Raw genomic sequence first — 22366 nt, 5'->3', positions numbered from 1 at the left:
GAACTACCACAGTCCCATCTTTCTACCTTGACCAGTCCTCCCGCACTCGAATACAAATGAGGATGCATGCCCGCACGACCCCCGATGGTCGGTAAAACATGGCCGGCGTGATGTAGATAGCGCGAACCGTCACTCCGATCATCAGGAGAGTGCAGTTTGTTCACCGTCTAATTTGCGTTTGAGGTGGGGAGGCGACTGATTAATCCGGCGAGAACGAGGCAAATCCAAAACCGACTCAATTACGAACTGGACGTAGTGACTCGGCAGTGAGCAGAAACCGCGTAGACCAAAACACACGAAAAATTATATTCTTAGGTTTTTTTCGGTAAAGTCACGTAAGTAAAAAATTACTTGATGCAGCAATCATTGCTGTGACGGTTCCACCTGAAGACGGAAGCTTGTGTTACCTCCGAAACGTCGTGATTTTTATTTTATTATTATTTTACTTTTATTAATTTTAATTTTAATTTTTCTCCCACGTGACTTTACCGAAAAAACCTAAGAATATGAATCCTTGCAGTCACGAAAGCTTCAAATCTAGAAAAATTATCCCGTCTGACCGCAATTATTTCTCACTTTCTAATGATGATGCTTCTTTCCCTCCTTCTTCCCTCGCTTTCCCTCCTTGCCATGCTCCTCGGATGAGGAGGTATCCCCGTGTTTCTTCTTCTTCTCGGGCACGGGAGGGGGGTTCGTGACCCTTCCTGCGAAGAGCAGAGCCCCCGTCTCGTCGTCTCTGATGAGGAAGACGAACGGTCTGTCCACCTTCAGCTCCTCGGGAAGCCGGGCGGACGTGAGACTGATCATTATCCCTGTGGCGGCCGCGGCCTTGACTCCCTCTTCGTTGAGGGTCATGGTGGCACGGTGGATGACCTTGGAGACACGGATAGGAGTGTCCGAGATCTTGCTGAGGTCCGGAGCATTGAAGAGATCTCCAAGACCTGGGTCATGGGTGGGAGGCAGGAGGAGGAGGAGGCACACAGAGAGGGGTCAGAAGCTTTCAGGGAAGAATTGAGGATTCATTTTCATCATCATCATCATCTACACCTCCAGTCTTTGTCTCACGTTTTCCCCTCACCTACTTATCCCATATCTTCCCCCTTTTATTCAGATCGTTACGGGCGTGTCTTCGCTCAAACAGCGTCCTTTGCAAGAGCATTTGAGTGAAGACAGATTCGTAAAGACGGGAAAAGGGGGCATAAGTTTTAAGAAAACAATTGAGGGTCCATCATGGGACCTCCTTTGCCAGTTCCTCAATTGATAATAGTTTTTTCCCCTTTTTTGGCAACAAAACAGGTGTTAAGATGTTAAATCAACAAGCTGAAACTTTTTACAAGGAATCATGTCTGCATTAACCACAATACTTGTGGTCAGAATGCAAACAAAAAATATACTCTGATAACACTGGTCAACAAAAAATAATAATTCTGGCCTGGACTTTTGCAGCTGTTTTAGACTAATTTCAGGGTGCTGATTCCAAATCTGATCTCAGATTTGCTCTATCACATCTCATTTTATGCTATTGGCATACCCCATTTTCATTGATTTTACCCAAAATTAACTCTGTCACTTATGATTGCAAGTTGTTGCGAGTCAGTGACTGTTTTAGTGTTAAAATATGGTGCTGTATTTTTAGGATAGTGTGTTTATAATATAATTTTATGTAGATATCCACATTTATTTAATATTTTTCTTCTGCAGTTTTTATTGAAAATGCAATATTTGATATCTCAAAAACCTGATGTGATAGACAAAAACTGATGCCAGATTTGATTTCAGCACCCCAAAATTACATTAAAACCGTTGGAATACCTTATGCCAGAAAAAGTGTGTTGACCAGTGTAATAAATGCGTTGTCCTTGAAACTAATTGGTCCACACCAGAGACAGTGTCTAACACCGTTTGACACGAGGCTCAAAAGAAAGCTCTCTCAAACACGAAAAGCGGTTCTAAAGAAATTAAATTTAAATGTAGATGACTTAAAAGTGCACAGCTCCAGTAGCTTCCTAATGTCATAAGGAAGAGCGTTCCAGACGGCGGCAGAAGCAGCGCATCTGAAAGCGCCAGATGCAGTGACCGGTCTTTGTTCAATGGTTCGCCAAAAGATGCTGCTGCTGCTGGGAGGATGGATCGGAGTTTTGCGTGACGGTTTGAGATCTGGCAGAGGCTGCAAAAAAGAAAACCACCCGGATTCAGGTTTGAAAAAATCTCAATCCCAGAACCTCACCGATGTCCGTCAGCGTCTGCTTGAGGTCGCTCTCGACGTCCAAGGAAATGAGCGGCAGCTGCAAGTTGATCTTCTTCTGCACCAGCGTCTCCTCCACCAGCGTGGTCACGAGCTGGGAGGACAGCGACGACTCCAGCGCGGACAGGTTGGTGCTCACCGCGTCAGGGACGAACAGCAGCAGACTCGTGTTGCCCTGGAACTGGATTTGTGCGACCTGGGGGTTTGGAGGGGGGGGGATCAGACTCGCCGGTGAGACGTTGAAAAGATCTCTTCTTTCATGGGAACTCCTTTGCCAGTACCAAAAAATACTAATAGGGGTTTTCCCCTTTTTTCTGGCAACAAAACTGACACCTTTTGCAAGGAATCATGCTTACATCAACCACAATACTTGCAGTCAAATGCAAAGAAAGAACAATACTCTGATAATTTATGCATGCAATCAGTTTCAAAGACAATGCATAAATTATCAGAGTATTGTTTTTGTTTGCATTTGACTGCAAGTATTGTGGTTAATGTAAGGATGATTCCTTGCAAAAGGTGTCAGTTTTGTTTCCAGAAAAAAGGGGAAAACCCCTATTAGTAAGATCTCTTCTGTTCGTGTGCGTGTGTGTATACGTGCGTTTGTGGGGAGCGGTAGTGGGTTGTCGTTGTGGGGAGCGGTAATGGGTTGTAGTTGGTGGTGGTGGTGGCTGCGTAGGTTGTAGAATGTAGATGGTATGCTGGTGGTTGGGTGAGTTATGTTGGTGATTGTGTCGTGAGTGGTGGTGGGTTATGGGAGCAGTAGTGTAACGGTTAGTGCTATGCCGTGCGACGAAACCGCTGATCGAAGTTCAATTCCCGCTCACTGCCGCCAATACCATTCACGAGTATCTGAAGAGGTCCTGGGCCTCCCCTAAGTTCACCCAGCCTCAAATGAGTATCTGGTGCAGTGTGTAAACAATGCCGCAAGGGAGACAAAGGATGGCTGAGCGTGGTGTTGACCAACAACTGCCTCCTGTGCCATGCCGGCCTTCATAGGTGCTAACTAACAGCACTTGTCCGAGCAGTTTGTTAAAGGCTATACGGGTGATCTTAATCTTTTCCCATTATTCTTACTACACTCGTTCTGCCAGAAAGTCTCACTTAGTCTAAGTTTTTATGATAGTAATTACGCTTCCTTATCCCAGGAAAATTCTAGAAGGCAAGTCCCCCCTTAACGCGTGGCGTTCTCAAGACGCGTTTTCCCTTGATCGCGGTTTTGCTTTCTATGGAACGTTTGTCACTTCGCGTGAGTATAGCGCGAGACAGACTGAGTACTCGCTAGCATGGGACGAACTGACTACTCACTACAATGCGAGTCTAGTGAGTGAAAAACGACGTGGGTGTTGGCAGCGTTGGTTAGTGATACTAGGAGCTGGTACTGTAATACCATAGTACTATTACTGTAGTACTAGAGTACTCCTCCTGCTGTACTCGTGTGAGCAGTGATACACGGAGTGCCTTTCTCTTCCTCAGTCTATATTGCAGCATCTTTGTGTATAGAGCGTTATTTCACTCCCTTGTCCTTTTTCATTTGCCATCTCTCTCTCTCTCCCTCTCACCCACTTTGTATGTAAATAAACGATAGTCACACGTTGCATACTTTTATCTAAATACGATATAAAACACAACACATTTAGCAAGAAAGAAACATTTAAAACAAGTGTACTGTCAAATTATAACGATAGTTAATGGAACGGCACCCCCACTTGAAAAGTAATCTGTACATTTCAAAGCATAATGTACGTGTGTGCGTATGTGCGTGTGTTTGCGAGTGTCTCAGACCGTGACTGGCAGGCTGGGGTGTCTCCCCTTCTTCACGGGGTAATCACTGGCAAACATGGTGGGGACCTGCGTCTCGTTGGTTGGACTCAGGTTGAACGGCCTCGGACTCGTAGACTCAACCTGGAAGGGATTCAGCCACTTACCTGTCCAGGTAAGAGAGTGGTAAAGAGGGGTGGGGTCGAGGGGGGGGACCAGGTCAGTCCGTGGAGTTATGTATACAGACAGGCCTCGACTTACAAACACCCGACTTACGATCGTCTGCACTGACGAACCAGTTTCCATTAGAAATATATATATTTTTTACGGTGACAAAGCGCGAACTCGCACAGGCAAACTGAACTGCGGAACTATTTTGTTCAGCGGAGCGATCCTCCTCGACATTTAATGAGTCAGCCTCGTGCACGTGTGTGTGTATATCCCACCGTGTGTCTGTTTGTGGGGAGCCATAGTGCAATGGTTAGCGATCCAAGTTTGATTCCCGCTCACGACCAAAACCAGTGACGATTATCTCAATGGGTTTTGGGCCTCCCGACTCAGCTTCAAATGAGTACCTGGTGCGATGTGTGGAAATGCACATTTGAGATACAAAGGCTGTTGGGCATGGTGCTGTCCACCCACCCCCTCGTGTGCTGTGCCGGCTTTGATCGGTGCTCGCTAACAACACTTTCCCCAACAACCTGTGAAAGATATACAGGGGATCTTTGTCTTGCGTGTGTGCATGTGTTCCCCTGTGTGTGTGTTTGTCTTGTCATCTCGGGCTGTGCTCGTGGTTTATGATAGCCAAGGCGGCCATTTTGTCATCTCAGGCTGTGCTTGTGGTTTATTATAGCCAAGGTGGCCATTTTGTCATCTCGGGCTGTGCTTGTGGTTTATGATAGCCAAGGCGGCCATTTTATCATCTCAGGCTGTACTCGTGGGTTATGATAGCCAAGGCGGCCATTTTGTCATCTCAGGCTGTGGTCGTGGGTTATGATAGCCAAGGCGGGCATTTTGTCATCTCAGGCTGTACTCGGGGGGTTATGATAGCCAAGGCGGCCATTTTACCATCTCAGGCTGTACTCGTGGGTTATGATAGCCAAGGCGGCCATTTTGTCATCTCAGGCTGTGCTCGTGGGTTATGATAGCCAAGGCGGCCATTTTGTCATCTCAGGCTGTGCACGTGGGTTATGATAGCCAAGGCGTTCCTTTTGTTCCTCGGTCTGCCTTACCCTTGAAGAAAATGGCGCTCACAATAAAGAGCTGCAGATCGGCGGGAAGCTCTTTGATGAGGTCTGGGATGTGTCCTTCCGTCTTTTCAGCCACCCACTTATTTATCAGTGCCACGTCTTCCTTCACGTTCCCGATCAAGTTCTGCGGTTTGGCTTTGTGGTACTTCTCCACCGCGTCGAGAAATTGCTGCTTGATTTTGGCATCTGGTGGAAAAATTTTGATCAAGAAACAACAAGGCAAATCAAACCTGTCAAGTGAGTGCCCACGTTCTAGATCAACTTTGATTAAAACTCTGGACGAGAAGAAATTTCATCTCATATTCTTGGTTCTTTTGGTAAAGTCATGGACTCGTCCATCTGAACAACTGCCGAAATCGCTGTCAGTGATGCTAAAGTTAAGAAAAACCGCCACTTTATTCAAATTTTCTTGCTGTGTTTTTCACACCTGATGATGATTGCTTGTGTTGCAGTCGAAACGTCGTGAGAATTTTATTTTTTATATTATTATTATTTTATTGTTTCCCTTCTACGTGACTTTGCCGAAAGAACCAAGAATATGAATCCCTGCAGTCATGAAAGCTTTAAATCAAAATTGGATCTCGTTCTGGATTTATGAGCCACTGCCATTATCTCTGAGCCATTATAAATGTTCACGTGTCTTAGATGGACATACAATGTCCGTGGAAAGCTGTAGCACAGTGGTTAGTGCACTGTGTTACGAACCCTGCGAGTTGAGTTTGAATCCCTGTCACGGCTAACATCAGTTGTGAATGATATCTGAACTTGCCTGAATGGTGAAGTGATAACGATCCAGCAACCGCCCATGGGGCCAACACTGCATTGAGAGGACTCATACAGCAGTGGATTCAACAATGGCCAAATAATATAAGAGTAATCAGAAGCAGGCTTCTGCTTTCTATTGTTTTTTTCTAGAGGATTAACTCTTCACCCCCTTAGAAAAACATATTTAGACGAATGTTAGATTTAGGGGAAAAAAATTCACAGCCGAAGTTAAAAAGAGACAAATGTTAAAGATTTAGTTTCCAAGATTTTTGGCTTTGCTACATCTGAACTCTCTAAGCCCTTTTTAGAACATTTTTCGAAATTCATTACAGCAGTCACTCACCCTTCTCGTCATTTGTGACTATTATATCTATGCGAGACATTGGAGACCAGGCTGTGACCTTCAACTCGCTACGATCGAGAACCCAGTTTAGTCACAGGAGGCTGAATGCCCAGATTATAACGCAGGATGTCGGCAGTGCAGGCTCAGTGGCTCTGAGCCCCCGAACCTCCTGGACTTTGTAAGCGATTCCCACATCATCACTAACCTTTGGCGGTGAAGATGCGGGCAGCGATGTTGGTGCTGTCATGGTCATGGTGCAGTTTGGAAACCAGGGCTTGGAAAGAGGCCTGGGGATTCGGGTCACGGAGGAATTGGAGACGCAGGGCGTTGGTCAGCTGAGTCTCTGTCTGATGGGCCGTGCCTAAGAAGCTCAGAGTGAGCAGCACGAGACAGGAAGAGAGAGTTCGGGGATTAGTTTCACAATAACGATGGTTGCAGGTTGGGGCTCAAGTTAAATGTGAGCCAAATCAATTAACCAGCACGAGTTCATTTAACAACACACAAAGATGCACGTTGCATGTCCAAAAGCACTCAGCCTTGTCCAGACCACCAGCTCAAAATAACTTAATGCGTGCCCATTTTTGTATTTTAGAACCCCTGACTCATGGAGTTCAGAAAATGTGGCCACCCAACAGACAATGAAATGAAGACAGAGACGTCGGCAGAATGCATCTTTACTAGGACCCATCAGGGCAATTTACTACAATAATGAGTCATGAATGTCCGTGTGTCCTGCGCGTGACGTCACTCCACGTCGACCAGCCCCCCTCGTTAACAACAACCGGTCAACAACAAAAAAACTTTTTTTCTGGCCTGGACTTTTGCAGCTGTTCTAGACTAATTTCAGGGTGCCGATTCCAAATCTGATCTCAGATTTGCTCTATCACATCTCATTTTTATGCTATCGGCATACCCCATTTTCATTGATTTTACCCGAAATTAACTCTGTCACTTATGATTGCAAGTTGTTGCGAGTCAGTGACTGCTTTAGTGTTAAAATATGGTGCTGTATTTTTAGGATAGTGTGTTTATAATATCATTTTATTTAGATATCCACATTTATTTAATATTTTTCTTCTGCAGTTTTAATTGAAAATGCAATATTTGATATCTCAAAAACCTTATGTGATGGACACAAACTGATGCCAGATTTGGAATCAAAGCGTGTTGACCAGTGTTATCATCCTCCACATGGACCCCCCCCCCCTCATTAATCTATCATGAGCGGGTGACGTCAATCCACATCGACCAGCCCCCGTCATTAATAATAATCATGAACAGGTGACGTCCTCCAAATGGACACCCCCCCCCCTCCATTAATAATAATTAGCGGCTGACGTCACTCCACATGGGAGGGGGGCGAGGTGCCTCCTCCCACCTCCTCGGTGTTAACTTACAACCCTCACTACAAAGGCAGAACCCTCACGTCACGCGATCTCCGTCACGCTGTTGAGACATCAAAGTAAAAAGGACGTCGTGATGAACAAGGGATTATAACCTTTAAATGAATATCACATCGCGGTCTGCTTTTCGCTTGCAAGTTTCAGATTTACTGCAATACACCCGTCCTTGGACGGGCAAAAGGCCAGTGTCTCATTATTCACTCTCACAGAATTCCACTGGGAGCCCATATATAGAGATGACTTAACTTTATACGAATGAGAACCCCGATGTCACTTGCCTAAAGGAAACAACAGTTGACATTTGTGAATATTGGTTTTCCAGCCTGTATCGTTTTTTTCTGTTGCGATGGAGTTTTTCTTGTTGTCATTTACAAATGTAAATTCCAAGTTCACTCAATAATTATGAATGCGCGTGGCACGATATGTCTAATGGACGACTGAAATAAGACCCCCCTCCGTTTAAAATTGTGAAAGAAATTAAGTCTATTTCCTAATTCGCGCAACTTACTCATTTGTGGAGTGTAAGATGACCTCGTTCAGGATGGTCCAGTCACGTACCTGTCAACCCCTTATCACCTTATAAATTGATGTGCATTTTAATGAGATGTGTGCAAACCTGGTGGCCAACTACAAGAAACGTCTGACCTCTGTGATTGCCAGCAAGGGTTTTGCCACCAAGTTCTAAGTCATGTTTTACAGAGGGGTCAAATACTTATTTCCCTCATTAAAATGCAAATCAATGTATAACATTTTTGACATGCGTTTTTTCGAATTTTTTTGTTGCTATTCTGTCTCTCACTGTTCAAATAAACCTACCCTTAAAATTATAGACTGATCATTTCTTTGTCAGTGGGCAAACGTACAAAATCAGCAGGGGATCAAATACTTTTTTCCCTCACTGTAAATCTCAACGTTCATCCTACAAAGTCCTATCACAAGGGAGAAACATAAATTAAAGAACGCATTTTGTGTGCCCGTATTGCAACGGCTGTACGCCGTATGGACGTGAAGACGTGGCGCGCTGTGCTTTCGTGGAGGTCCCAGTGTGCACGTGTTGTCTGCAGTGTGCACATGCTGTGGTGGGAGTGTACACGTGCTGTGGTGGGAGTGTGCACGTGCTGTGGTGGAGTGTACACGTGTTGTCTGCTGAGTACACGTGCTGTGGTGGAGTGTACACGTTCTGCCTGCTGTGTGCACATGCTGTGGTGGGAGTGTGCACATGTTGTCTGCAGGTTCTCATGGGAAAGTGCACAAATCCATCTCTCGATCCTGTGGAAGTCATCACGGGCCAACGCAGCGTCTTTTTTTCTCTGTATCATACCAGAGCTCTGGGGCGATGTCTATTTAAAAAACAATATGTGTAGGGTCCAGTCTGGTTGCAATCTCATCAGTCTGGAAGGGCAAACGTATGTGTCATAGCAATACAACTGGAGAACACGCATGCTGCGTATACGACTCTACGTCTAATTCGCAGGTGGACCAAAATCAAAAGATGAACGAAGATCGGTGGCTGAGAGCGAGTTCGGTTGCTTTGCAAAGCAGAACAAAATGCAGGGTGAGAAACGAACCGACGTCACAGTAAGAAACATGAACATCGACAAGAAAAGTGGAACAAGCTGTGACTAAGTGTGGAGTGATTTTGATTGAATTACGAGACAGAAAACTGGAACTCGTAGATTAGAAATAGCACGCAAGTTAGAGAGATTATATTCACTGTTAAGAACAACACTGGTCAACACACTTTTTCTGGCATAAGGTATTCCAAGGGTTTGAAGGTAATTTTGGGATGCTGATTCCAAATCTGGCATCAGTTTTTGTCTTTCACATCAGGTTTTTGAGATATCAAATATTGCATTTTCAATAAAACTGCAGAAGAAAAATATTAAATAAATGTGGATATCTACATAAAATTATATTATAAACACACTATCCTAAAAATAAAGCACCATATTTTAACACTAAAGCAGTCACTGACTCGCAACAACTTGCAATCATAAGTGACAGAGTTAATTTCGGGTAAAATCAATGAAAATGGGGTATACCGATAGTATAAAAATTAGATGTGATAGATCAAATTTGAGATCAGATTTGGAATCAGCACCCTGAAATTAGTCTAAAACAGCTGCAAAAGTCCAGGCCAGAAAAACAAAAATTGTTGACCAGTGTAATTAGTGGGCTTGGGGCAGTACACGTCATGGACAGTGCCGGATGAAGCTAGTGCGGGGCCTGTAGCATGTTATAAAGAGGCCCTAAATATTACAAAAACACTTGCATTTTCCAACACATACATTTTAAACTTGCATAGTAAAGGCTTTTTTTCATTTGCTATACAGCCAGATAATACGACAAATCGCTAGCCTTAAAAGCCCCAGTCGTTCATAAAAGTTGAAGGCGGTATGGTATTATAGTAATAGAGCAAGTGCAGAAACACTGAACCGGAATCGATATCTTGAAAGCATTTAGCTACTTCTGCTACTCGGATCATCCGGCACTGGTCATAGATAGAATTGACCATGTCCAATGGTCGAGACTCTTCACAGAGTGGCAGCATAAATAGGAAGGACACCACGAGGAGCTGCATCCGTTTTGGAGATGAGTCGATGAGATAGGATCGTGCGCAGGAGCTAAACGGAATGTTAGAGACGTCGTTGTCTGGGGGGAGGCATTCATCCAGCGATGGACTGAGCGTGCCGGGAGCTCCTCTCACCAGCCAGTAGCATCATGAGCGCTGCAGAGGTGGTGAGAGGCGAGAAGAGGACATTCTGGCCCGGTGATGCCTCGCCCAGTTTGTGGAAAAGTTGGAAGCCCAGGTCCGCCTGGGAACTCGCGAGGCGAGACAGCGCGAACGGAGAGATGGCCTGGGAGGGTGAGAGTGGGAGAGAGGAGACTGTGAGGCGTTGTGTGTGGGGAACGGGGAGCAGTGGTGATGGTGAACACTATGAGTGTGATGCTGATGGGTTAAAAATTGATGGTGGTGATGATTGAAAAAAATGATGATGATGGTTATGAGTGTGGTACTGATGGGTTCAAAATTGATGGTGGTGATGATTGAAAAAAATGATGATGATGATGATGGTTATGAGTGTGGTGCTGATGGGTTCAAAATTGATGGTGGTGATGATTGAAAAAAATGATGATGATGGTTATGAGTGTGGTGCTGATGGGTTCAAAATTGATGGTGGTGATGATTGAAAAAAATGATGATGATGATGATGATGGTTATGAGTGTGGTGCTGATGGGTTAAAAATTGATGGTGGTGATGATTGAAAAAAATGATGATGATGGTTATGAGTGTGGTGCTGATGGGTTAAAATCGATGGTGGTGATGATTTAAAAAAATTATGATGATGTTTATGAGTGTGGTGCTGATAGATTCAAAATTGATGGTGGTGTTGATTTTTTTTATGTTGGTGAATCTGATTCTCAAAATGGCGATGCTGGTGGTGGTGAAAGTTGAACTCCACATTCTCATGACATGATGCAGTTTCCTCCAGACGCGACCTCTTACCAGCTTCGCCGAGACGGGAGGGGCACCCTGTGAGGGAGGGGGGGAAGGGAAGAGTGGGATCGTGAGGCGAGTCGTAGGATCCCCTATTTATCCAAGAGGTCAAACGCCGGCTCGTTGCGACATATGATGCATTGCCTCTTTCGCAAGAGGCGACGTGATTTACATAAAACCATTTAGAATACAGCAACATTTTAAATTTCGATTTAAAGCTTTCGTGACTGCAGGGATTCATATTCTTGGTTCTTTCGGTAAAGTCACGTAGAAGGGAAATTATAAAATAAGATAAATAAAATATCATTAAAATGCTCACGACGTTTCGATTGCAACACAAGCAATCATCACCAGGTGTGAAAACTACAGCAAGAAGATTTAAGCTGCCTTTCCAACACACCGGTGTGCTGTACTAGTGACGAATTGGCCACGTTCTGTTTACTTGACAACCCTTACTAGTTGGCTGTGTCGGGTGGTGGCGGGTTTTAACGACACATTTTATATATTTACAGCGATCTAACCCCAAAAAAACTCTATTATAAACAATATTGCATCTGACAAATACAGTCCGTATCTATGGAAAATTGCTTTACAATAGTGAATATGTGGTGAAGGACAATCCCTATGGAAAATTACTTTACAATAATGAATATGTTTTATTATGTTTAATTTTTATTATTTTATTATTTCCATTCTACGTGACTTTTTCCGAAAGAACCAAGAAGATGAATCCCTGCAGTCACGAAAGCTTTAAATCGAAAAATGAATGTGGTGAAGCACAATCCGCGATAACTCGTGAGATGCGTACGCAGGCTGAGCAAAGACTAAGGCGCGTTGGTAGCATCTAGAATAATCCAGCAGCATCCCATCTTGTGCGATGACGATGATGATGATGATGCTATGCCGAGGCAGCCGTACAAACCGCTTATTCCTACTCGCGCGAGCTAGATCCGTTCGCTCGATCGCGTTATATCCAATTCGCATCCGCGTTAGTAAAAAAAAACAAGTGTTCCCTCTTCATTTGAAGCTTTGCCTGATTACGACCGCTTGTGTTGCGATCGAAACGTCGTGATTTGTTTCATTTTGTGTTCCCTAAAAGATTCATTGTGTGACATCCACTTCGCGTGATGAAAACGACGCGTTGTTGGAGAACAGACTTTACAGGCTATGTTAATCACTATTTTGTACGTTTGAAACGTTTAACTATTTACAGGAAATAAAATGAGGCGTTATGGAAAGGAGATGAGGGAAGAGTTGGAAATAACCGATACTGCCTGGAATGTGAGCACATCATCTGGAGGCAGAGGAAAGAAAAGCGGGAAAACTGAAAAGGTTCAAACGAACACATTTACGACGACCTTGGTGAGCCTAGATTGAATTTTTTTTATTCGCAATCAGTTTAATTTTTTAAGAATAATTACATTTATATCGTAGCTTTTCAACAATGATCTCAAAGCGCTGCACAGGACACAGTAGTGGCAGCAGACACTCAGCAAAACAATAATAACGATATTACAAATAGATTTTTTTTAATCCATTCACGAAATAAACCTAAAGTTTAATTAGCGGAAGCGTACGAATAGGTTTTTAGACGCATTTTTAAAAAAATGTTCACAGCCTCAGACATCCAAATTCGCGAGTTAACTAATTAATAAATTCCATTTCTATAGCGGATTTTCAACAATAATCTCAAAGCGCTGCACATGACACAGCAAGCATGAAAATAATCAAAACACATTTTAAAAATCCATTTACTCAATGAACGTTTGACGAGTGGATGCGTATAACATCGGTTTCATTTTTTTTTCAATGTCCACATACTCTATAGAGAGATTCCCTGATATATTGTGGAAAGAGCGTTAAAAAGCCTGGGGGCTACAGGGGGAAAAATCTCAGTCAACGATACATCTGTAATAAAGGACTCGATCCTGGGTCTGTCTCCGTTGTCCTTTGTTCGGGTTCTTACACTTGTCCCACACGGCCCTCGCTCAGACCTCTCCCCTTGGCAGCTCCATAGCTGCCCTCGCTCCCGTAGCCTCCACACCTCTGCAGCTCCGCTGCAGATCCCCTGTGCAGTCCTCCGGCTGCCCTCACTGCAGCTCCACCGCTGCCCTCACTGCAGCTCCACCGCTGCCCGTCGTTCCTCCGCGCTTGGTCACCGCTGGCCGACGGTGCCAAGTCTTACTCTGCGTGTGTGTGGCGATCTCGCCACTCCTCGACCTCCGCCCTGCGTGGCCTCACTCTAACTCTGTCTCCCACACTCCCCCGTCTCTTCCGGTATCTCTCCCTTAAGACCTCACCCCTCTCTCCCACGTGACCTAACTCCTCCCCCCCATGACGTCATATCCGCGAGGCCGTTTACGCCCGCATTACACATCGAAGCGTCGACCTGGGAATTTAGAGAAGATCTGCATCACAATTGATGGTGGTGGTGATTTAATGATGGTTGATGCTGATTACACTGGTCAACAAGCTGTTCTAGACTAATTTCAGGGTGCTGATTCCGAATCTGATCTCAGATTTGCTCCATCACATCTAATTTTTATGCTATCGGCATACCCCATTTTCATTGATTTTACCTGAAATTAACTATGTCACTTATGATTGCAAGTTGTTGTCAGAGACTGCTTTAGTGTTAAAATATGGTGCTGTGTTTTTAGGATAGTGTGTTTATAATATCATTTTATGTAGATATCCACATTTATTTAATATTTTTCCTCTGCAGTTTTTATTGAAAATGCAATATTTGATATCTCAAAAACCTGATGTGATAAACAAAAACTGATGCCAGATTTGGAATCAGCACCCCAAAATTACCTTCAAACCCTTGGAATACCTTATTCCAGAAAAAGTGTGTTGACCAGTGTTATCAAAATGGCAATGGTGGTAGTACTCCAATTTTAAAATGCTGTTGATTCTCTCTTCAACACACCGGTGGGCTAAAGACGTGAATTATTTTGTCCTTTGAAAAACGTGACACATTTTTTACTATTTAGCCGTGTCGGGTGGTGGAGGGTTACGACACATTTATAAATAACGCGATTTGACCCAAAAACCTATATTATGAATAATATTGGTCGCAAAAGCCTGCTACGTGTTAAACTGAGTGAAAAATATGATAATTGTTTTTTTACCCTTTTATCAGGCAACAAAACTGACACCTTTTTTTACGAGGAGTCATGTTTGCATAGAATGCAAACAAAAACATAACTCTGATAATGTATGCACTGTCCTTGAAGTTGATTCGTCCACACCCGAGACAGCTTTCCTTAGAGCCTAGTCTCACATGGTGTTGGACCAGATGACGCCAAAAGGCGCACAACTCAAAGACAATGCACCATCAGAGTATGAGAGCTCGGGGTGAAACATTTACACCATTGGTACCTCATTTGCCAGTAAAAAATATAATTATAGTTTTTTTACCCTTTTATCTGGCAACAAAACTGACACATTTTTTACGAGGAGGTCTATGCAAACATGACTCCTCGTAAAAAAGGTGTCAGTTTTGTTGCCAGATAAAAGGGTAAAAAAACAATTATCAAACTGAGTGAAGTTTAACTCCACGTTCTTATAACGGGATCCACTTTGCAACAGACATGGCCTCTTACCGGTTTCACCGAGATGGGAGGGGCGGCCTGTGAGGGGGGGGGCAGAAGGGAAGGGAGTGGGATCGTGAGGAAAGCCATAAGATCTGCGATTTATCCACAATCTGAAATACCGGGCTCGTTGTGACATATGATGCATTGCCTCTTTTGCAGGGGGGCGAGACGTGATTTACATCAAGCCATTTACAATACAACAGAGTAAAAAACAAAAACATAACATGAGAATACGTTTACCCATTTTTTCTGGCAACAAAACAGCTGTGTTAAGATTTTGATTGAAAGCTTTCGTGACTGCAGGGATTCATATTGTTGGTTCTTTCGGTAAAGTCATCACGTAGAAGGGAAATAATAAAATAATAAAAATAAAACATAATAAAATACAATTTTCACGACGTTTCGGCCACAACGCAAGCAGCCGTCCTCAGGTGAAGAACAGGTCTGTCGGAAAGACAGCGTCATTCACTGACAGCCATTCAGACGCTGTCTTTCCGACAGACCTGTTCTTCAGAGACTCACACAGAGACCCATAGACCCGCACAGAGACCCATAGACTCGCACAGAGACCCATAGACTCACACAGAGACCCACAGGCTCACATAGAGACCCACAGACTCACACAGAGACCCACAGACTCACACAGAGACCCATAGACTCGCACAGAGACCCATAGACTCGCACAGAGACCCATAGACTCGCACAGAGACCCATAAACTCATCACACAGAGACCCACAGACTCACAAAGAGACCCATAGACTCAATCGGTCGTGTTAGTTCACAACCGCTCGGCACAGACCCACGATGCTTCACTCACCGGCTTTGTGCGTCCGTGATGGTCCGCGACTCCCAGGGAGAGAATGGCGATGAGGAGTGAGACGAAGAGAGGGGAGAGGCGAGCCATGGTGACGGTCGCACTACACACGCAGGGAAGGCGTGGGATGACAGAGGGACACAGGGAGAGACGGGGTTATAGTAATTGTCCTGGTTTGAGTGTAGTGGTTTAGCCATGTTTGTTTGTTGTAGCACAGAGTTAGACTGATGGCCTTAATCTAAGTTGTCTTGTGGTTGTTGTTGGTTGTTTGACTTGCATCCCACTGGGATGTTTGCACACAGCGTTGGTGTACGGTGTTTCCACTCAGTCACATACTCACTTTAAGATGTTTTTTGGTTCATGTTTTTGTTTTTTGTTTGTTGCGGTTGCACCCGATTCAAGAGCCGAATGGCTCACAGGGCTCTCTACCTAATAAATGAACTTGAACTTGAGGAGGCAAGTTGTACTCATCTCGTGAAGGAGCATAAAGCATCGTGCGACACCCGGTCATCCTCGCAGCAGAGGTCGCAACCGGGTACCCGATACCCGTACCCTACCCGATACCCGTACCCTACCCGATACCCGTACCCTACCCGATACCCGTACCCTACCCAATACCCGTACCCTACCCGATACCCGGCTACCCGTACCCGGCCGGGTACGGGTACGGGTAACCGTTTGCGACCCTGGTGCGGCCGGGTACGGGTACGGGTAGGCCGTGAGTCACTGGTGAGTAACCGTTTGTCACTAATTTCCCAACGTCTTGTCTCTTCTCACAATTCAAGTTCCTAGAATCAACCCACCCGCGCCTGCAACGTGGCTTCATCCCAGAGGTCGCAATCAGGTACCCGATACCCGTACCCTACCCGATACCCGGCCGGGTACGGGTAGGGTACGGGTATGGCCGGGTACGGGTACCAGTTTGCGACCCTGGTGCGGCCGGGTACGGGTACGGGTAAGGAATCAAAACCCGTTTGCGACCTCTGTATAAGCAGCAGCGGCTTTTGGCTAACCATCGAGCACAGACGATCAGCGCATCGCGCGCCTTGAGATGCGCTTCTGCGGCCGTCTGGAACGCTCTTCTATCCGATATTCGGGATGCCACTGGAACGATGCATTTAAAAGCATCAACATTGAGAACTAATTTCTTCAGAAGAGCTTTTTGTGTTGACTTTGTTGTATTTCCCCCGCACCTCCGATTATCACTGATCAACACACTTTTTCTGGCATAAGGTATTCCAACGGTTTTTAGGTAATTTTGGGGTGCTAATTCCATATCTGGCATCAGTTTTTGTCTATCACATCAGGTTTTTAAGATATCAAATATTGCATTTTCAATAAAAACTGCAGAAGAAAAATATTAAATAAATGTGGATGTCTACATAAAATGATATTATAAACACACTATCCTAAAAATACAGCACCATATTTTAACACTAAAGCAGCCACTGACTCACAACAACTTGCAATCATAAGTGACAGAGTTAATTTCAGGTAAAACAATGCAAATGGGGTATGCCGATAGCATAAAAATGAGATGTGATAGAGCAAATCTGAGATCAGATTTGGAATCAGCACTCTGAAATTAGTCTAGAACAGCTGCAAAAGTCCAGGCCAGAAATTTATTTTTTTTTGTTGACCAGTGTTATCACCGTTGGCTCCGTAGGGTGCCAAACAAGTTCAACATAAATACGTAATACACGTGCCGTGCTGATCTCCACTAAGATCACAGGATGTGCACTGGTGCACCTGATATAGATCACGGGGATAGGACTACAACTTTAATTTAAAATAACTAGCAGCCCACACGTCATTTAAACATGGCCGCTCGTCCGTCTGTCCCTCCAGCCATGCAGCCGTCCAGCCATCAAAACTTATTTACACGCGTTTTATTAACTCTGTTTGTTGTTGTCGTTGTATCCTCAAAACTTGTAACTCAATTTAAACCCACTTCCCAATGTGGTATCGACTGCAAACTTGGTATACTAATGTAAAACTGATGACAATACTATATTCTATCATAAAAAAAAAAAATTTTAAACATTGTTTTTATATGTTATGTTTCGGCTTGGGTCTAATTGTCCATGCTCAACTAACGTTATGGCAAGCTTCGGGGCCACTTCTTGGAGTCGTGAAGTTCTGCCATTACTAGTACATTTCATAAAAGCGTGTTTAAAAAAACGTGTTTTTAAATGTTTCTTATTTAATGGTATGATATAGAATGACGTGAAAGTGCTGCATAGACAGTGGGTGCTCGTTTAACGCGCTAGTAGACAATGTGTTCCTGAAAAATTCCGTGTTAAGTGAAAATTATTTCCCTATAAACAATGCAACGATAAAGTTTGGCGAGATATGATGTACTCCTACACACACGCGGTAAGATGGACACGCTGCCACTGCGTTAGTGTGTCATTTCGCGTTACCCTATCACTCACACAGAGACCCATAGACTCATCACACAGAGATCCGTAGACTCGCACACAGACCCATAGACTCATCACACAGAGATCCATAGACTCATCACACAGAGATCCATAGACTCATCACACAGAGATCCATAGACTCACTCACACAGAGACCCATAGACTCATCACACAGAGACCCATAGGCTCGTCACACAGAGACCCACAGACTCATCACACAGATATCCGTTGACTTGCACAGAGATCCATAGACTCATCACACAGAGATCCGTAGACTCGCACAGAGACCCATAGACTCATCACACAAAGATCCATAGACTCATCACACAGAGATCCATAGACTCATCACACAGAGATCCATAGACTCACTCACACAGAGACCCATAGACTCATCACACAGAGACCCATAGACTCGTCACACAGAGACCCACAGGCTCATCACACAGATATCCGTAGACTTGCACAGAGATCCATAGACTCATCACACAGAGATCCGTAGACTCGCACACAGACCCATAGACTCATCACACAGAGATCCATAGACTCATCACACAGAGATCCATAGACTCATCACACAGAGATCCATAGACTCACTCACACAGAGACCCATAGACTCATCACACAGAGACCCATAGACTCGTCACACAGAGACCCACAGACTCATCACACAGATATCCGTATACTTGCACAGAGATACATAGACTCATCACACAGAGACCCATAGACTCATCACACAGACACCCATAGACTCATCACACAGAGACCCATAGACTCATCACACAGAGATCCGTAGACTTGCACAGAGATCCATAGACTCATCACACAGAGACCCATATACTCATCACACAGACCCATAGACTCATCACACAGAGACCCATAGACTCATCACACAGAGATCCATAGACTCATCACACAGAGATCCATAGACTCACTCACACAGAGACCCATAGACTCATCACACAGAGACCCATAGGCTCGTCACACAGAGACCCACAGACTCATCACACAGAGATCCATAGACTCATCACACAGAGATCCATAGACTCATCACACAGAGATCCATAGACTCATCACACAGAGATCCATAGACTCACTCACACAGAGACCCATAGACTCATCACACAGAGACCCATAGACTCGTCACACAGAGACCCACAGACTCATCACACAGATATCCGTATACTTGCACAGAGATACATAGACTCATCACACAGAGACCCATAGACTCATCACACAGACACCCATAGACTCATCACACAGAGACCCATAGACTCATCACACAGAGATCCGTAGACTTGCACAGAGATCCATAGACTCATCACACAGAGACCCATATACTCATCACACAGACCCATAGACTCATCACACAGAGACCCATAGACTCATCACACAGAGATCCGTAGATTCATCACACAGATACCCATAGACGCATCACAAAGAGACCCATAGACTCATCACACAGACCCATAGACTCATCACATAGAGATCCGTAGACTTGCACAGAGACCCATAGACTCATCACACAGAGACCCATAGACTCATCACACAGACCCATATACTCATCACACAGAGACCCACATACTCATCACACAGAGATCCGTAGACTTGCACAGAGATCCATAGACTCATCACACAGAGACCCATAGACTAATCACACAGACAGACCCATAGACTCATCACACAGAGACCCATAGACTCATTGCACAGAGATCCGTAGACTCATCACACAGAGCCCTATAGACTCATCACACAGAGACCCATAGACTCATCACACAGACCCATAGACTCATCACACAGAGATCCGTAGACTTGCACAGAGACCCATAGACTCATCACACAGACCCATAGACTCATCACACAGAGACCCATAGACTCATTGCACAGATATCCGTAGACTCATCACACAGAGACCCATAGACTCATCACACAGAGACCCATAGACTCATCACACAGACCCATAGACTCATCACACAGAGATCCGTAGACTTGCACAGAGACCCATAGACTCATCACACAGAGACCCATAGACTCATCACACAGACCCACACAGAGACCCATAGACTCATCACACACAGATCCATAGACTCATCACACAGAGACCCACAGACTCAGCACACAGAGACCCATAGACTCACCACACAGAGACCCATAGACTCATCACACAGAGACCCATAGACTCATCACACAGAGACCCATAGACTCATCACACAGACCCATAGACTCATCACACAGAGACCCATAGACTCATCACACAGAGACCCATAGACTCATCACACAGACCCATAGACTCATCACACAGAGACTCATAGACTCATCACACAGAGACCTATATACTCATCACACAGAGACCCACAGACTCACCACACAGAGACCTATATACTCATCACACAGACCCATAGACTCATCACACAGAGACCCGTAGACTTGCACAGAGACCAATAGACTCATCACACAGAGACCCAAAGACTCATCACACAGAGACCCATAGACTCATCACACAGAGACCCATAGACTCATCACACAAAGACCCATAGACTCATCACACAGACCCATAGACTCATCACACAGAGACCCATAGACTCATCACACAGAGACCCACAGACTCATCACACAGAGATCCACAGACTCACCACACAGAGACCCATAGACTCATCACACAGAGACGCATAGACTCATTACACAGAGACCCATAGACTCATCAAACAGAGACCCACAGACTCACCACACAGAGACCCTAGATTCACAGTGAGACCCATAGACTCATACAGAGACCCAAACTCCAAATACACAGCAGGCGTCAGGCTTGGAATTGAACCACAACCTCTTTTATTAAAGGCGAGGTTTGTTAACATCTTCTAGCCACCGTGGTGGACCCACAGCTACAACAACCACAGTCACATCCACCACATCCACAGCTTGCGAATGAAGCAAAGGTGACCTTACCAGGTTGATCCCGAGTGAACTTGGCCTGGGATGGACGTTGCCTTTATACACGGGAGAGTGGGGGGGGGGCGGAGTCAGGGTGGGAGGGAGGGAGAGTGAGGGGGGGTGTAAGGGTGGGAGGGAGGGAGAGTGGGGGGGGTGTAAGGGTGGGAGGTAGGGAGAGTGGGGGGGTGGGGTGAGAAGAGGGTGGGGGGGCAGGGTGGGTGGGGGGGGGACAAGGTGGGTGGATGGGGCGACGGTGGGGGGGGACAGGGTGGGGGGGGGTGACAGGGTGGGGGGGACAGGGTGGGGGGGTGACAGGGTGGGGGGGGGACAGGGTGGGTGGGGGGTAACAGGGTGGGGGAGACAGGGTGGGGGTGGACAGGGTGGGGAGGCATCGTGGGGGGGGGGGGACAGGGTGGGGGGGGTGACAGGGTGGGGGGGGACAGGGTGGGTGGGGGGTAACAGGGTGGGGGAGACAGGGTGGGGGTGGACAGGGTGGGGAGGCATCGTGGGGGGGGGGGACAGGGTGGGGGGGACTGGGTGGGGGGAGGGACAGGGTGGATGGGGGGGGGACAGGGTGGGTGGGTGGTGACAGGGTGGGGGGACAGGGTGGGGGGGGGTGGATGGGGGGGGGGTGACAGGATGGGTGGGGGTGACAGGGTGGGGGTGACAGGGTGGGGGGGGACAAGGTGGGGGGGGGGATAGGGTGGGGGGGGGTGGATGGGGGGGGGGGACAGGGTGGGGGGGGGGGGCATGGTGGGGGGGGGGCAGGGTGGGTGGGAGAGGAAGATTTGCTGATGGCAGTCATTCTATCGACCGGTGAAAATGAACCAGAGGAGGTTACTGAACAAGTTCACGAAACTTATGAAAAGGTGGGGCCCAAGATAGGTTGAGTCCGTTCCCCTATTACGCTGCGCGTCGTTTTCATACCGCGAATTGGATATATAACGCGATGAAACTCTTTTTTTACCAAAGCGAATTGTACGTAGTAACGTAATCGCGTGAACAGAACTACTCCGCGTGAGTAGAAATAAGCGGTTCGTAATGGCTGCCTCGTCATCGTCCAAGGTATCGGGGTGCTTCGGGATGCTGCTGAACGCTTCGAGATTGCTACCCATGCGCCTCACTCTTTGTTCAGCTTCTCGCGTTTTAATCACAGACTGTGCTTATGTAATTAAAGACTCCGTCAGGCACTGCTGGTCTCCGTTGGTCTTTTATTGGGTTTTTTCTCCGCACCCTGCTGGTCCTATCCGCGGACCAGCATCGTCTCGCGCACGCCCCGCACGCTCCTCCGTTAGCTCCTCCACTCCCGCACTCCGCACACCGCTGGCCGACGG

At 45.9% G+C, this 22366-nt stretch overlaps 1 protein-coding gene across 1 annotated transcript; it reads right to left on the bottom strand.

The window, feature by feature from the left end:
• Positions 1 to 442: 442 nt before the first annotated feature.
• On the bottom strand, positions 443 to 15777 carry LOC144949999 (pigment epithelium-derived factor-like). Its single transcript, XM_078879992.1, has 9 exons — positions 15685 to 15777; positions 14876 to 14902; positions 11277 to 11303; positions 10475 to 10625; positions 6570 to 6725; positions 5239 to 5442; positions 4031 to 4173; positions 2228 to 2441; positions 443 to 941 (listed from the first exon to the last, which is right to left on the bottom strand). The coding sequence occupies exons 1-9, from the start codon at positions 15769 to 15771 to the stop codon at positions 580 to 582; spliced, it is 1371 nt and encodes a 456-aa protein (XP_078736118.1). The 5' UTR covers positions 15772 to 15777; the 3' UTR covers positions 443 to 579.
• Between the last annotated feature and the right edge of the window lie 6589 nt (positions 15778 to 22366).

This window comes from Lampetra fluviatilis, chromosome 55 (genome assembly GCF_964198595.1).
Source record: "Lampetra fluviatilis chromosome 55, kcLamFluv1.1, whole genome shotgun sequence".
Taxonomy (NCBI): Eukaryota; Metazoa; Chordata; class Hyperoartia; order Petromyzontiformes; family Petromyzontidae; genus Lampetra; species Lampetra fluviatilis.
This window is presented reverse-complemented; position numbering and strand designations above follow the sequence as displayed.